A 17,409-nucleotide genomic window follows, 5' to 3' on the forward strand; every position below is an offset into this window, starting at 1 on the left:
CCAAGTAGCTTCATTGCAGATCTTGCCCCATGGTGTAGAACATAAGAATGCAATTTAAACCACAACAGCTGCTACCTTACGTGCTATCAGAGATCCTCCTAGTTGCAGTACAGCCGAAACATGTCAAAAGAAAAATAGACTGCAAAGTATGTATAAATAGATCTCTAGGAATAGACTGAGCTAATGTGTAAGGAACAAAGGGGATGAACAGGTAAGAAGAGGTTCTGTATGACTTAGCTCCTTGTAAGAGAAAAGCCAAGGCTTGTTTGTAATCCAAGGTATGAAGAGCCATTTCTCCAGGGTGAGAATGAGGCTTTAGACTAGAGAGAAAAGTAGAAGCACAATGATGAAATGTATATGACATTCCGTGTAGAGAATGACACAGGGACAAAATTGTCCCTGTCTCCGCAGGAACTCAATTTCCCTGTCCCGTCCCCATGGGTTTTGCTACTATCCCTGTCCCTGCTCCATTCCTATAAGCTCTGCCTTAACTGTACAAGCCTCAAACACTTATGATATTAAAGTGTCTGAGACTTGTGCAGATGAGGATGGAGCTTGCAGGAATAGGGCAGGGGCAGGGACAGGAAAAGAACTAGCAGGGACGGGAAAGAGAGTCCCCGCGGAGATGGGGAAAAATTTGTCCCCGTGTCATTTTCTAATTCCATGTCCTCTGCTGTCCAGAATAAGGAGGGGTACAGAAAAACTACCTTATCATGGTTAAAGAACTGTACATGGTATCTCTCTTCTCTCATTTTGAATTATACTATTCGACTAGGTCTACTCGGCGTACTGATTTATTCACTTTTCCTAATCCCAAAAATTGCCATTATAAAAAGTATTTTGATCGATCATTGGCTTATCAAGCAGGTAAAATTCAAGTATGGTTAGACGATCTGATTCAACAATCTGCATCTTATTGTACCTTTAGAAAACTGGTTAAGACCTATTTGTTCAAAAAAATTGTTACTTGATTGATGACTATGTTATAATTTAATACTGTATTTTTCATTATTGAAATATTGTACTGCCTTTCCGTGTGCTTTGTATCATCACTGGAATGTTCAGTCCTTTTTATTCTGTGAACCGCCTATAACTCTTTGGGTGTTGGCGGTATAGAAAAATAAAATTATTATTATTAAAAGAAGGGTCCAACAGCTTGGTGAAAACAAGTTGAAGATCCCAAACCACTGTAGATCGGTGGGAGTTGACAAAACCTGTTACAAAGTAGGACATCACAGGATGAGCAGTTTGTTGACCTGAACATGGAAAGTACTTATAACCCTAAAGCGAACTCTGACTGAAGTGAGACAAAGAGCTGAATGGGAGAGGGGTAGAAAAATTTTTCCCCCCAGAAAGAAGATATAAATTAGGATAAAAGCTGATAAAATAAAGAGCCTAGAATAGTGAAAAACATCTCAACCACTTCTCACAGCGCTACTGTATAGAAGGTTTCTGAATGCAGCTAAGAGAGTCTGGTAGGATGAGAAAAAAACAGTGTCTGTTAAGGTCATCCTGAAAGGCAGCAAGATGTAAAACAGACCTTCGACTCTTGAGAGAAAGATCGGTGACCATGGCTGAAACAGAAATAAGAACCACGGCTGTCCAGCCCACCAGGAGCTACAAGAAGCATGGAGCTTGATTCCTGCTGAAGCTGAATTAGCAAATTGATAATGAGAGGGAAGTGGAGAAAACGCAGAGGGACTGGTCCATTCCATCTAGGAGAGTGAGCCATTGCTAGATGAGAAGAATATTGTCTAGAATAAAATGGCAAGCTGTGATTGAAGGAGGACAGAAAAAAGGGTATCTAATATAATAAAACTCTAAGCCACAAAAGCGCACTCTTACCTGCGTGCTCCCATTTTCCGTGAGCCGTAGGTCTCTTGCAGGTAAGAGTGCGCATGTGCGCCTAGCTGTGGCAGTGGCCTGCCTGCTCTCCACCTCACACAGTCCGGAAATAATGCCCTACAGCCCGAAGTTTATTTTCAACTCAAAAGACACTACGACGGCTCTTCTCACGAGCCGCTCCTGCACCCTCAAACCCAAAAATAACATCCAACCTAGGAAATTTAAATGTGTCAACGGGACCGCGGGAAGGGTGGGAGGGCGGCAAGGGACTAAGGGAGTCACGGCGCTATCCTGTCGGCTCCCAAACACAACCTACACCTCCTGCGGCCCGGACACCGAGCTCCACAGATGCAGTGTGGACAAACCAGCTCCTCGCGGCCCAGTAGAGGCCCCGCGCCAGAGTGCGTCAGCAACCGATGCAGAAGTCAGCTCCCCCGGAGCCCAAATCCCACCAGCGCCAGACGGAAATAGATAAGGTAAAGGGGAAATGGGATCTGTAAACCGCTCTGAACTGTTTGTGGTATTGCGGTATACAAAAATTAAGTTATTATTATTATTATCATGAATATGGTTAGGTAAAAGGGAGAAGGGCTACTGCTGGACAGGGGGAGCAGGGAAAGGGTATTACTGGACGGGGGGGAGGTAAAAGCAAGGGAGAAGGGCTACTGCTGGACAGGGGGAGCAGGGAAAGGGTACTACTGGACATGGGGGAGGTAAAAGCAAGGGAGAAGGGCTACTGCTGGACAGGGGGAGCAGGGAAAGGGTATTACTGGACAGGGGGGGAGGTAAAAGCAAGTGAGAAGGGCTACTGCTGGACAGGGGGAGCAGGGAAAGGGTACTACTGGACAGGGAGGGAGGTAAAAGCAAGGGAGAAGGGCTACTGCTGGACAGGGGGAGCAGGGAAAGGGTACTACTGGACAGGGGGGGAGGTAAAAGCAAGGGAGAAGGGCTACTGCTGGACAGGGGGAGCAGGGAAAGGGTACTACTAGACAGGGGGGGAGGTAAAAGCAAGGGAGAAGGGCTACTGCTGGACAGGAGGAGCAAGGAAAGGGTAATACTGGACAGGGGGGGAGAAGGGCTACTGCTGAACAGGGGGAGCAGGGAAGGGGTGCCGCTGGACAGAAGGGAGAGAATATCCTTTTCTGCCTTCCCCAATTCATGGTGAAACGTAAATCTAAAGTCCTGGTTTTCCCAGAAGAACCTGCACTGCTTAATGGGCCGATGGACGCTTACGTGCAACATACCCCCTGAATATAGAATCCGGATGAATCCTCGGCGGGAGGAGGCACACAGACTTAGGCGAACATTCCAATGAGGGCGCCACCTTATCTCCAGAAGAGCGGAGCCCACCGAAGTGTCCTGTGGCTATGGAATCAGCGTTGGTCGCTGAGCACACCTGAGACGCTCCCTTGACGCATGGCCAGAGCTGGGAATCTCCTGAGCGGTGCCAGGAGATTAAGCCAGCATTGTCGGTGGAGGACTTGGATGCAAGTCAGGAGGAAGTGGTCTGTATGCAGATTTCTTTAGCAGCAGCAGCTCTAGGTACTGGCGTTACAGGGGAATTCAGTGTGGATCTAGCATAGAGCATAGAGACCTAGAGTCTTCACTATGGAGATGATATGGGTGGCAATAGCTAGCTTACAGTCCTCTTTGGGTAGCCAAATCCAGCAACTTTCTAATCGGTGTACAGCTGTACTATTAGAACATGTGGAGATAAAGAACAGAATATCTAGTCTGGAAAACAAGCCTTTGGACTATGAAACCAGACTAAAAACTTTGAAGACACAAACGGGAACTTGCATTTTAAATGTGAAATGTTTGAAAATGCTACCAGAAAATGTAACCTTAGGATTATTAATTTTCCCAAAAGTATTGACTATTACACCCATGGAAATGTTTAAAAGACCGAAGCCTGAGGCTGGGCAAAAGAAACAAATATTTTTTTTATTATTATTATTTATTTTATTTTTTTTTTTTTTAAGAAAAAGCTTAGAATAGAAAACTATATAAACAAAAGTTAGAAACTATAAAAAAGAAACGTGAAATGGGAAGGCAATGCAAACTGAACAGAGTCCAGTCAAAAAGAGACTTCTTTGTTCCGTGGAAAACGAAGAACTGAAGTACCGCGAGCCTCACTGGGCAGGAAGGCAGTTGCACATATGCAGTGAGGGCAGTCGCAAAGCTTCTTAAAACTTAAAGTGACAGTCCACTTTTTATATTGTCTGTACCAGGCTCCATGGATCGATGTCACCCATATGTGAGAATATGCTGTCTTCTTGTCCTAGGATAAAATATAGTATCAAGTTTTCAAATTTTTCTGTCTCTAAACCTACAGTGGTCAGCGGTACATATGAAGTTTTTATGTATTTGTTAAAATTGACTAGCTATGAAATTTTATCTAAGCATAGTACCAGTGCAATGAAGACACATGAAAGTATTCAATACCTCTAAAAGGAGCTACTTCATCTGGAAAAAGCTTGCCAGCAACAAATCAATATTGAATCCCATTGTTGATACACAGACCCAGACCTAGATGCACTAAAGTCAGCAATTGTCTAATGATTGTCGCTAAACCAGTTTTGACTAGTTTAGTGACTATCTCATTTGCTGACCCGATACAGAAAATGGGTCACCACGTAGTTTTCTGCACAATCGCTCATTCTCCGATCTGGCCATGCAAATAAGGTCGTTAATATTAAATGCCATGTAAACCAGCTCAGCAACTGATGCTCTAACATCACTTTGAGATACACATAAAAAAAACAAACACTTAGTGATCTGAAAAAAGCGAATGGTCAAGACCAGTCGCTTATGTGTCTTACCCCTGAAATTAATAAACTCCCCCACAAAAATCAGCAGGAGAGATAACCACTCTCTCCCTATCATGGTAATCCCTCCCCCAATGCGAGAGAATTGGCATGAGGGATGTCCACTCTCTCCTGCCAATGGAGGCTCCCTCCCCTCCGGCACCAAGCACCCCCAAACCATCCCCTACCCACTCTACCCCCACAAAAAAAAATAAATGCAGAAGGAATGCCCATTCCTTTCTGCCGCCAGATGCTCCCCCAAAACCTCCCCACCCCATAGCTTTGTGAGAAGTTGAGAGTAGGAGAGATGCTCTGTCCCTCCTGCTCCAAGGCCCGCCAGTCCAAAATGGCAGGCATCCCCCTCTCAGATTCATCATGGCCCTAATTGGCTCAGATGCCTATGTCATCTGTGTCATCCAGGGAGGAAGCAGCATCTGGTAATAAAATCAGCATAGTATCAATGTGCCTAACTAAGGCAGTCTGGGTTCTTAGGAATTTGGCCACTGAGAACCTAGGCAGTGACCGCTGCAAAGGAATACACTGGCTTCGAAGCTTGTGGAGCACCCACCGGCTGCGTTGAATGAGCCGAACCCATAAGGTATACTCACCACATGAGCTGAACAAATTATAGGGAAAATCCACACACTGGGGTCAATGATGGCTCCTGACAGACTCCAAACACTTGCAAGGGGTCTCCGGACTCAGTGAGCTTATGTTTTGCATCTCCACCAAAAACAGGTACAAGGCAGTATTTTCTGCCCATTTCCTAGACCCACATCGGTTCCCCAGCCTTAGAAGACCTGGAGGAGGTAAAGTCCAAAGCTCATGCCCCCCTTCCTTGCACGTGCCATGGCATGCGGGAAATAGATTCTCCTCCGCCGTAAGTGCAGCACAATCCACGCATGACTTAATCTGATTGGTGGTTGAGGAGTCCATCCCTGACAATTTATTGCAAAAATCAATGGGTAATGAGGTAGAAAAAGAGAAGTTGAAAAAAGATAGATAAAATCCAAGATGGCCACCACCAGAAAATTTGGCCACAAATTCCTATACCTTAGGTTCTTACCTTAATATCTTTTCCAGTAGATAGGGATGGTAAGCTGAACAGTAGGGTTTGTCCATGCCTGCTCATGAACATTCTGCAGAAGATGTCAATCACAGCTTTTCAGCTCCTCCTCCTTCTCCCCGGTCTCTGTTGCCCCCTTCAGTTCATACCAAAGCTGGCAACAGCCCTACAGGAGATGACAGAAGAAAGAGTGGTATAGGGAACCCCCCCGAAACCAAGTATCTGATCTGCTCAGATGAATTTAAAACAATCACTGAATGAACAATAATGTAGTTAAAACATTAACAAACCTCTAAGAGGAAAAAGGAATGCAAGAAAAAAACAAGTTACACAAGAACAGCCTGAACATTTATGGAACTCAACCATTCCTCCCTTTTAAATATACACAGAACTCCTCATAATCCCATAGTCTGACTGAAAAAAATCTTAGCTATATAGCTGATCATTAAGCTTGAAACAGAAAGCAGACACATCAAATGATTTTTTTGAAGGGGAGGGTTCAGCATACCCATCCCTAACTATTGGAAAAGATATTATCAAGGTAAGAACCTAATCTCTTTTTCCAGTGCAATACAGATGGTATGCTGAACCATAGGGACATATCTAAGCAGTCCCCAAAGTCTAGGATAGAAGAGATGAGCCTGCACGTAGTACTGAGGATACCCCCTCTCCCCCCTACAAAAAATATATATATATATATATATATATATATATATATATATATATCAGGAAATCCAAGATGGCCACAGCAGCAGAGTTTTGGCACAATAAAATGCCTTAAAAACACTTAAGGACTGACCAAAAACAAAAAATAGGATTTTAGAGGAGGAGGAACAAACCTAGCAATATAAACAGTCAAAAAAGTTTTTTTGATCCCCCCCTCCCCTGATTTTCCTCATAGGTGGTTACAGCCTGTACTCACAAACCCTGTGCTGGTGAAATGGTGCTTCAGCTTGCTTCAACTCCTTGAAAGTGTAGCTGGAGGGATTCTCTGACTTATATTATCAGGTCAGCTGTCACGAGATCTTCGGGCTGCCAGTTGGACCTTAGTCAGACTGATCCTCTACACCCCGGGGTCACAACAGATGCAGATAAAAGGGGGAAGAGGTGAAACTGCAGCTGGCACTGTGAGAGCCCCTGGGATGCTATTGATGGATAACAACCTGTGCTCAAGCTCCTGACCAAGTCAAGGAATGGAGCAAGTTCTGAAGGTAAGTAACTGAGCTCCACAAATGTTCAGCAGGCTAGCTGCCTAGGCCCCTTAAGGATACACCGGCCAGCTGCAGACTAAAATCTCCTCCGCTCTAAGCAGGCAAAGCAGGCTTTGGAGCCTTGGGGAAAAAAACCACACAAACCGCCGTAAAAAAACAAACACACCAAAAAATAATAAAGAAAGTAGATCAGAAACCTTAATGCATGCCTGCAGAAGGAATAACTGAAGGGGTCAGCAGAGGCCAGGGAGAATGAGGAGGAGCTGAAAAACTGTGATTGACATTTTCTGCAGAATGCTTGCAAGCAGGCATGGACAACCCTATGGTTCAGCATACTATCCCTATCACATTAGAACATTAATTATGAATATTTTAGACACATTGAATAGACTTGCTAGTTCTGCAGGTTATAAAGGAAATGAAGACAAAGTGTAAAGGAGAAATTAGGTTCTTACCTGCTAATTTACTTTCTTTTAGCTTCTCCAGACCAGTAGAGGTTAACTTTACGAATGGGTATATATCTAATCATGACCAGCAGGTGGAGACTGAAAACAAAACTTTGGGACAGTATATCCTAGCCCCTCCTCTCTATTTCCCTCAGTCTGCCGAATAGCCAAGCAGAACCAAGAACTGGAAAACAACAGAGAGAAAAAACAATACTCCGAAAGGAGTAACAAATAACATACCCAAAATGCTGTTGGAAAATGCAGAGGAGAAATTCCCGAAGGAAGAATGTCCCCACAGCTCGCCAGCTAAGCCAGCCGAGCCACAGCCGCTGTTCTTCACTTCTCCCCGGCCCTAGAAAAATACTAGAACCCGCAGCAAAAACCAAAAACTGCCCGCGCAACAGCCCCAACAACAACAACAACAGACAGGGTGGGGACCTCTACTGGTCTGGAGAAGCTAAAAGAAAGTAAATTAGCAGGTAAGAACCTAATTTCTCCTTCTTTAGCACTCTCCAGACCAGTAGAGGTTAACTTTACGAATGGGACGTACCAAAGCAGTCCCTCTCACGGGCGGGACCCCCGAAGGGCCGATACCAGTACACGCTCACCGAACACCGCGTCCCGACGCGCCTGCACATCAACCCGATAATGACGAACAAAGGAATGCAAGGAGGACCAAACCGCAGCCTTACAAATATCCACTGGAGGCACGAGCGACGACTCAGCCCAAGAAGCCGCCTGACCCCGAGTGGAATGAGCCTTGAGAAACTCCGGAACAGGCTGCTGTTTCAGAAGATAAGCGGAAGCAATCGTCTCCTTGATCCAGCGCGCAATAGTAGCCTTAGAAGCGCCAGCTCCCCGACGAGGACCCGCCAGGAGGACAAAGAGATGATCGGACTTCCGGAATTCCTGGGTCCGCTGCACATAAGAGCGAAGGACCCGACCGACATCCAACTTGCGCAGCTGCCGTTGCTCAGAAGAGCCCTCCCGACCACCCAAGACCGGGAGAACCACCGATTGATTGACATGAAAAGGAGAAACAACCTTCGGCAGAAAGGAAGGAACAGGCCGCAAGAACGACCCGCTCCCTAGAAAACTCCAAGAAGGGAGCCCTACAAGAGAAAGCCTGCAGCTCAGAAACACGCCTAGCAGAAGTAATGGCCACCAAAAAGACCGCCTTCAAAGTAAGGTCCTTCAAAGAACAGTCATCCAAGGGCTCGAAAGGCGGACGCCCCAAAACAGAGAGAACCAGATTAAGATCCCAAGAGGGAACCGAGGGCCGTAGGGGAGGCCTAAGCAACTTGGCCGCCCGCAAAAACCGAATCACATCAGGAAGAGCCGATAAACGCTGACCTGACACCAACCCTCGAAAAGCCGACAGGGCCGCAAGATGAACCCGGAGAGAAGACCAAGCCAGGCCTCTATCCAGGCCATCCTGCAAGAACTCCAGAATGTTAGGCAGAGAAGCGCGAAAAGAGGTCACTCCCCGCGCCCGACACCATTCCTCAAAGAGACGCCAAACCCGCACATAAGCCCGAGAGGTAGAAAGCCTCCGGGACCCCAACAGTGTAGAGATCACCTTGTCTGAATATCCCTTCTTGCTAAGGCGACCCCTTTCAAGAGCCACGCCGTAAGACAGAAGGGAGACGGGTCGAACATGGGAATGGGACCCTGCATCAGACGGTCGTCCGAGAGAGGCAGAGGAAGAGGATCCGCTACCAGGTGCCTCACCAGATCCGCATACCACGGACGGCGAGGCCAATCCGGCGCCACCAGCACCACCAAACCCGGATGGTGAACAATGCGAAGAAGCACCCTGCCCACCAGCGGCCAAGGAGGGAACACATACAACAGCCCCTCCATTGGCCACTGCTGGACCAGAGCATCCAGACCCTCGGCCAGACCGTCCCTGCGACGACTGAAGAAGCGGGGCACTTTGGCGTTGCCACCCGTGGCCATCAGGTCCATCAGGGGCTGCCCCCAAGCCTGCACTATCAACTGAAACGCCTCGGCGCCGAGACACCACTCTCCTGGATCTAGGAAGTGACGACTGAGGAAGTCTGCCTGAACATTTTCTACCCCGGCTATATGAGAGGCCGAGAGGTCCAGCAGATGGGATTCCGCCCAAACCATGAGCAGAGCCGCCTCCTGCGCCACCTGAGTGCTCTTGGTGCCCCCCTGACGATTGACATAAGCCACCGCCGTGGCATTGTCCGACAGCACTCTGACCGACTTGCCCAGCAACAGGGAGTGGAAAGCCAACAGCGCCAGACGGACCGCTCTGGTCTCCAACACGTTGATCGACCAGGCGGCCTCCTCCGCGGACCAGGTGCCCTGAGCTGAGTGACCCAAACACTGAGCCCCCCAACCGAGGAGACTCGCATCCGTCAGGAGCACCGTCCACTGCGGGAGATCCAGACCCACCCCCTGAACTAGGTGAGGGGTCTGGAGCCACCAACGCAGACTGCAGCGCGCCAAGTCTCGCAGGGGAACCGGAACATCCATCCCGTGCCTCTGGGGAGACCACCTCCGGAGCAGAGCATACTGGAGAGGACGCATGTGGGCCCGCGCCCACCTCACCACGTCCAGGGACGCCGCCATCGACCCCAAGACCTGGAGGAAATCTCACGCCCGAGGACACCGGGACGCCAAAAGCAGGCGAAGCTGAGATTGCAATTTGCTCACCCGGCCCTCTGGGAGGAAGACCTTCCCCAAGGAGGTGTCGAACAGCACCCCTAGGTACTCCAGACGCTGAGCCGGGACCAACCGACTCTTGGAAAGGTTGACCACCCAGCCCAGCGACCGGAGAAACTCCACCACCCGAGCAGTAACCCGGGAGCTTTCCTGCAACGACTTTGCCCGAATTAACCAGTCGTCCAGGTAGGGGTGTACCAGGATACCCTCCGACCGCAAGGCTGCCGCGACGACCACCATCACCTTGGTGAACGTCCGAGGAGCCGTGGCCAGCCCAAAGGGAAGCGCACAGAACTGAAAGTGCCGACCCAAGATCGCAAAGCGCAGGAAACGCTGATGAGAGGCCCGAATGGGAACATGCAAGTAGGCCTCCGTCAGATCGAGAGAAGTGAGAAACTCCCTCGGCTGAACCGCCAGAATGACCGACCGCAGAGTTTCCATACGGAAAGAGGGAATCTTGAGAGCCCTGTTGACCCCTTTTAAATCGAGGATGGGCCGAAAAGTCCCCTCCTTTTTGGGCACCACAAAGTAAATGGAGTACCTGCCCGTGCCCCACTCCGGAGGGGGCACCGGAACAACTGCCCTGAGATCTAGCAAGCGCTGAAGGGTCTGGCGAAAAGCCTGCGTCTTCCCCGGAGTCTGACACGGAGAAGCGAGGAAAAAATCCGGCAGAGAGCGGGCGAACTCCAGGGCATAACCGTCCCGCACCACCTCCAGGACCCACTGATCGGACGTGATCTCGGCCCATTTGGGGAAAAATTCGCGCAGCCGAGCCCCCACCGGAACCAAAGGGGGCGCCGGCAAGGCGTCATTGTGCAGGACGGGAAGCGGGGGAACCGGCGGAGGGATTCCCTGCCCCCCGACGGGCCCCCCGAAAGGGCTGCATGCGCTGGAAGAACCGACCCCGGGAAAATCCCGGAGACTGGAAAGAAGCAGCCCCACGCCCAGGGCGATACTTGCGAAAATCCCGCAAACGCCCCCGGGCCGCACCCCCCCGAGACGCCGGGCGGGCACGGTCCTCCGGCAGACGGGGAACTTTCGAGTCCGACAGAGTCTGAATCAACTTATCCAAGTCCTCTCCAAACAAAAATGACCCCCGAAAGGGAAATTTAGTAAGCTTAGCTTTGGACGCAGCATCCGCCGCCCAAGCGCGCAGCCACAACACACGCCTTGCGGCCACGCCAAAAGCCATAGACTTAGCCGATATCCGCACCAAGTCATATAGAGCATCTGAGAGGAATGAGGCCGCCATCTCAATCTTCGCAACCTCCTGATCCACCAGAGACCAGTCGTCAGACTCTCGATCCAAGACCCGCTCCGCCCACCGAAACACGGCGCGAGCGACCAGTCCCCCACAAATAGCCGCCTGGACCCCAAAGGCAGAGACCTGAAAATTTTGCTTAAGGATGCTCTCCAATTTGCGCTCCTCAGGGTCCCGCAAGGCAGAACCGCCCTCAACAGGCACGGTATGCCGCTTGGAAATTGCCGAGACCACCGCATCCACGACTGGCGAAGCTAACGTAGCCCGATCCCCTTCAGGAATGGGATACAGGCGAGCCATGCTGCGCGCCAGCCGAAACGGCGCCTCCGGCGTTTTCCACTGCTCCAGAATAATATCCCGAATATCCTGATGCATAGGAAAAGAGCGGGAAACGGAACGGATCCCCCGTAACAGGGGGTCCCCCACACGCGGAGTCTCCGGCGGCGCGTCCTCAAAACGCAAAACCGAAGAAACCTGCTGAATAAGGTCAGGCAGCTCATCTTTCTGAAAAAGGCGCACCATGGACGCCTCGTCACTGGAGAACGGGAAATCCGACAACCCGCCGCCAGCTTCCGTCCCCTCCAGAGAGTCCTGGAACTCCTCAGAAGGGTCCAGGTCCTCCTCCAGACCGACCCGTTCCTCCGACCACAAATTCTCGTCCCACGACACCCGCGGACGCTTGGACAAGGGAGGCGGCGGAGGGGACGTCACGCCAGACGAAAGAGGCAAAGCCGCAGGGAGCGCGGAGGAAAACCCACCCCCCGAAACCCCCTGGGCGCAACCGGGACCCCCAGCCGCCTGAAAATAGGCTCTGCATAAAGAAAAGAAAAATTCAGGAGAAAAATCCCCCGAGGGTCCCAAGGGACTCCCTGCCACAGCAGGGGACCCAGCAGAACCTTGCCCCTGCATAGTCAAAACAGGGGGAAGGTCACCTGAGGTGGAAGACAAAATGGAGGGGCCAGACAGAGAAGATGGCGGTTTTCCCGCCAAAAAAGCTCCCTCCATAGCCTGAAGCGGCTGAGAAACCTGAATAGTCTCAGCCGCTAAAGCAGGCAAGCCGGCATCAGCTGTCAAAAAATCAGCTGAGAGGGAATCCTTCGGGGAATCCCTCCGTGGGCGGTTGTGGAAGACCGGGCTTCCCCACTGCTCCAAGCCGACTCGCGAGGCACCATCGGCGGGGAGCTCTGGGCGCCTGCAGCCGCTGCCGACGGAGCTCCACCACCTCACCGACCCAAACCGCCGAGTTCAGGCCGGCCGCGAGTGCCTCGCGGCTGGACTAAAATTGTGGCCTACTCCCCCGGAGAAGGGCACAATTGCTCCATACGCGACCTAGCTATAAAAAAGTGCTGGTTACATGAAAAAATACAGTAAAATACAGTTTTCTTAAAGGGATACAACCCTCCAGACCAGCACTACCTCAGGATTTTTTTTTTTTTTTTTACAGAACAGACTCCACAGGCTCTCGAAGCAATATGCCTTGCTTGATTTAGGGGGCAAGGCTTACTGCTGAGGCTCCTCTAAAAAAATGTGGGGAGGTGGAAGAAGTGGGGGGAGGGACCCCGCTCGTGACCCGCCGGGTTTGACACCCCCGAGGTCGGACGAACCCCCAAACAGAGTCCGCCCAAGCTCTGTCCGGCTAAAAACAGGGACAATAAACCCCCTAAACAAATTCCAACAGCCCTACTAAGGGAGATGGGTACAGATCACTCAACACCTGCTGGAGACTGAAAGAAGACTGAGGGAAATAGAGAGGAGGGGGCTAGGATATACTGTCCCAAAGTTTTGTTTTCAGTCTCCACCTGCTGGTCATGATTAGATATATACCCATTCGTAAAGTTAACCTCTACTGGTCTGGAGAGTGCTAAAGAAGCTAAACATGCAATCCAATGGAGCTAGGTACAACTTATCTTGTACCACTATATAGACAAAATTATTATACGCATACCAATGGACTCCTCAAATGCAAAGAGGACATCTTTCCATTATCCTGGAGCTCTTTTACACGATTTCCAATCCATTTAAAAACCTGGCAGAGTTTCCTGAAATATACATTAAAAAATCACCATATTTGGAGTATCTTGTCTCATTTTGATTACTTGCACATGATTTATGGCAACACAGAGCAATAATAATGTACATACTATTTCCACTTAACAATCCTCTTTAATGAAACCATTCTGGACTATCAGCTAAGTCAAATGCTCAAAACAAAAAGGAGCTGATATAGTCAGAGAAGTCTGTGCCAATTATCAAGGCTTCAACCCCAACTACTATCCATTGTGCACCTTTCATAATTCATCATTACAAAAGAAATCTAAAGCAAAGAGTCTCTAAAATTTACCATCACATGCTTTGATCAGAATTCAGACTAAGTTTCCTTGGCAATATTAACAGGTGACTAGGTTTCTAGGTGAGCTACTTTATTTTAGGCAGGAGGGGGAGCTGGAGCATAGAAAGAACATTGTTTTTCTAGAAGGGTTCTATTTGGGGAGGGAGAAGGGGGCCTACTGACTGCAGATAAAATAAGCAGCACAGAATTAGAATTGTACCCACTTTAAACAGACTTTTTTATTATAAGAACGACAGGGGGATGGTCAAGATTCACAGTAGAAGGAACTACCACAAATCCAGCGCAGCAAGCTCAGAGTAATGAGAATGCAAATTCATGCCATGTCACAGCAGTAATTTGTTGCTCATTACAATTACTCTGTGCTAACTAGTTCAAGCACCAACAGGAAACTCAAAAACCAAGAAGCATGCCACAGCCCCTTCTGCAAGCCTCCCTCCAAAAAAACCTACAAAATCTCCAGTAGTCCCCTTCTGAGCCTCCCCTGCTCAAAAAAAAAGTAGGAGGATAACCTTGTGGCTCAGCAGATCCTTGAGCCCGAACCCCTAGTTACCACTGGTCCATGATGGTCTAGCAGAATCCCACACCCATGACCCCTCCATAAACTTTATGGTAGAGGCAAGAGGAATGCTTATTCACTCTGAGTCTGGGCCTATCTTCTTCAGAGATAAACTAATGGACAGGGGATGAATGATAACTGGTGCTACTGTTCATAATTTTCAAACTTTATCAATTCAACCCCTGTTTGAGTCTTACCTATGTCCAAAATTGTGTTATGGAAGATTAGTTTATACCTTCGATAATCTTCTTTCTATTAGTCCCTGGAGAATTCCATATGCTAGGTTTTCAATCCCAACCTGCAGTCCAGGTATTGCAGAAATCCACAACTTTTCTGAGCACATGCTCCAACCCCTTAGCCTGAGAGCTGGTAAATAAATCCAGTTAAGTCCCAAAGCCAAGCAATATACCTAAACAAATCCATGACAAGGGAGTAAAAGGGAGAATCCCCATCAACAGAAGTAATTCATGAACTGGTTTGCTCTGCAAAGTATTAACAAGTAACAGGCACAAAGGCAACTCAGAAAAAACATTAAGAAACAATGTACAGTGGTGCCTCACACAACGAACTTAATTGGTTCCAGGAGCAAGTTTGTTATGCGAAACGTTCGTTATGTGAAACGCGTTTTCCCATAAGAATACATGTAAAAAAAAAATAATTCGTTCTGCAGCATAAAATATGCTAAGATGACATAAAAAAAGATAAATTTTGGTTATTATTTTTATTTAGATACATCTAAAAACATAATTGTTTTTTAAAACAACACACATTTTTTAATTTAAAGACAGACTAAGTAGAGTCTAATTTTACAGTGAGAGAGGGCAGAGTCTCAGCGGCAAAAAACTGGGACTTAACTGTTCATTTTTTTTTTTTCTACCGTGTTTCCCCGATGATAAGGCAGGGCCATCAAATAAGACAGCCCCCCCTTTTTTAGAAAAAAATGTAAAATAAGGCACCCCCCCGCAAATAAGCCACCCACCGATACCTGCGCTTACCCGAATCGGGTGGTACGGTGGGTGACTCCGTGTGGTCCCTGGCACCCCCGACACGATCGGGGCAAGAGGGAGCCCAAGCCCTCTTGCCCCCCGACTCCCCGACACGATCGGGGCAAGAGGGAGCCCAAAGGCCCTCATGCCCCCCCGACTCCCCGACACTGATCGGGGCAAGAGGGAGCCCAAGCCCTCTTGCCCCCCCCACCCCGACTCCCCGACACGATCGGGGGCAAGAGGGAGCCCAAGCCCTCTTGCCCCCCGACTCCCCGACACGATCGGGGCAAGAGGGAGCCCAAGCCCTCTTGCCCCCCCCGACTCCCCGACACGATCGGGGCAAGAGGGAGCCCAAGCCCTCTTGGCCCCCCCGACTCCCCAACACGATCGGGGCAAGAGGGAGCCTCAAGCCCTCTTGCCCCCCCGACTCCCCGACACGATCGGGGCAAGAGGGAGCCCAAGCCCTCTTGCCCCGCCGATTCCCCAACTCCCCGACAATATCGGGCCAGGAGGGAGCCCAAGTCCTCCTGGCCACGGCGACCCCCTAACCCCACCCTGCACTACATTACGGGCAGGAGGGATCCCAGGCCCTCCTGCCCTCGACGCAAACCCCCCCCCCCCCCAACAACCGCCCCCCCCCAAGAACCTCCGACCGCCCCCCCAGCCGACCCGCGACCCCCCTGGCCGAGCCCCCACGACACCCCCAACCCCCTTCCCCGTATCCTTTCTGTAGTTGGCCGGACAGATCGGAGAGCCAAACCCGCCTGTCCGGCAGGCAGCCAACGACGGAATGAGGCCGGATTGGCCCATCCGTCCAAAGCTTCCGCCTACTGGTGGGGCCTAAGGCGCCTGGGCCAATCAGAATAGGCCCGGGAGCCTTAGGTCCCTCCTGGGGCAGGGCCTGAGGCACATGGTCCGGGTTGGGGCCCATGTGCCTCAGGCCCCGCCCCCAGGAGGGACCTAAGGCTCCCGGGCCTATTCTGATTGGCCCAGGCGCCTTAGGCCCCACCAGTAGGCGGAGCTTTGGGACGGATGGGCCAATCCGGCCTCATTCCGTCGTTGGCTGCCTGCCGGACAGGCGGGTTTGGCTCCTGTCTGTCCGGCCAACTACAGAAAGGTACGGGGAAGGGGGTTGGGGGTGTCGTGGGGGTCGGCCAGGGGGGTCGCGGGTCGGCTGGGGGGCGGTCGGAGGTTCTTGGGGGGGCGGTCGTTGGGGGGAGGGGGGGGGTTTGCGTCGAGGGCAGGAGGGCCTGGGATCCCTCCTGCCCGTAATGTAGTGCAGGGTGGGGTTAGGGGTCGCCGTGGCCAGGAGGACTTGGGCTCCCTCTCAGGCCCGATCGTTGTCGGGGAGTCGGGGGGGGCAAGAGGGCTTGGGCTCCTCTTGCCCCGATCGTGTCGGGGAGTCGGGGGGGCAAGAGGGCTTGAGCTCCCTCTTGCCCCGATCGTGTTGGGAGTCGGGGGGCAAGAGGGAGCCAGGCGGAGAGAGGGCAGTTAAGCGCAGTGCCTGCGCGGAAGGATGCAGCTCGGGGCGACTTCGTTGTGTGAAACGAAGTTCGTTGTACGAATCAAGACATAAAGTTCGTTGTGCGCAGCGTTCGCTGTGCGAGGCGTCCGTTATGCGAGGCACCACTGTAGTACTAACTTGAAGTGTGCACCCCAAGAAAGGCCTTCGGTAATGTGCATACTTGCAGAAACTCCCCACAGGATCTGGCAGCTGGCTGGAAAATCTTCAAGCCTGTAATGAGAGCAACCGAGGCAAAAAGAACCAGGCTACTCCAAACAACTGAGGTCGGGTCATATGAAATCCTCCAGGCACTAACAGAAAGATTATTGAAGGTATAAATCTAATCTTCCATTCTGTTACTTCCCTTACAGATTCCATACGCTAGGTGATGTACCAAAGTCACATTAGCTAGGGAGGGACAGAAGAGCCCGCCCTCAAACCTGAGGTCCCAAAAAACGGCATCAGAATGTGCTGTCACAACCACTCGGTAAAACCAGGTAAAAATATGAAGAGAGGACAAAGTAGCTGTTCTGCAAAGTTCATCAGGATGAATCGAGAGACTCCACCCATGAAGCAGCCACACTTATCAAGAGAGCTTTAAGCAAAAAACAGTAGCTGCATACCACAGACAAAGTCAGTCACAGAAATGGCCATCACGCAATAGAGGACTTGGACGTCAGTCT

At 50.3% G+C, this 17,409-nt stretch overlaps 1 protein-coding gene across 1 annotated transcript in view; it reads right to left on the bottom strand.

The window, feature by feature from the left end:
* The window catches only part of PGM2L1 (phosphoglucomutase 2 like 1), a 148,223-nt gene that overhangs the window by 29,555 nt on the left and 101,259 nt on the right, over positions 1-17,409 (bottom strand). The window contains 3 exon segments of the mRNA XM_033948576.1: positions 13,276-13,305; positions 13,308-13,353; positions 13,355-13,369. Coding sequence (XP_033804467.1) covers positions 13,276-13,305; positions 13,308-13,353; positions 13,355-13,369 — 91 coding nt within the window.

Source organism: Geotrypetes seraphini, chromosome 6 (genome assembly GCF_902459505.1).
Source record: "Geotrypetes seraphini chromosome 6, aGeoSer1.1, whole genome shotgun sequence".
Classification (NCBI taxonomy): Eukaryota; Metazoa; Chordata; class Amphibia; order Gymnophiona; family Dermophiidae; genus Geotrypetes; species Geotrypetes seraphini.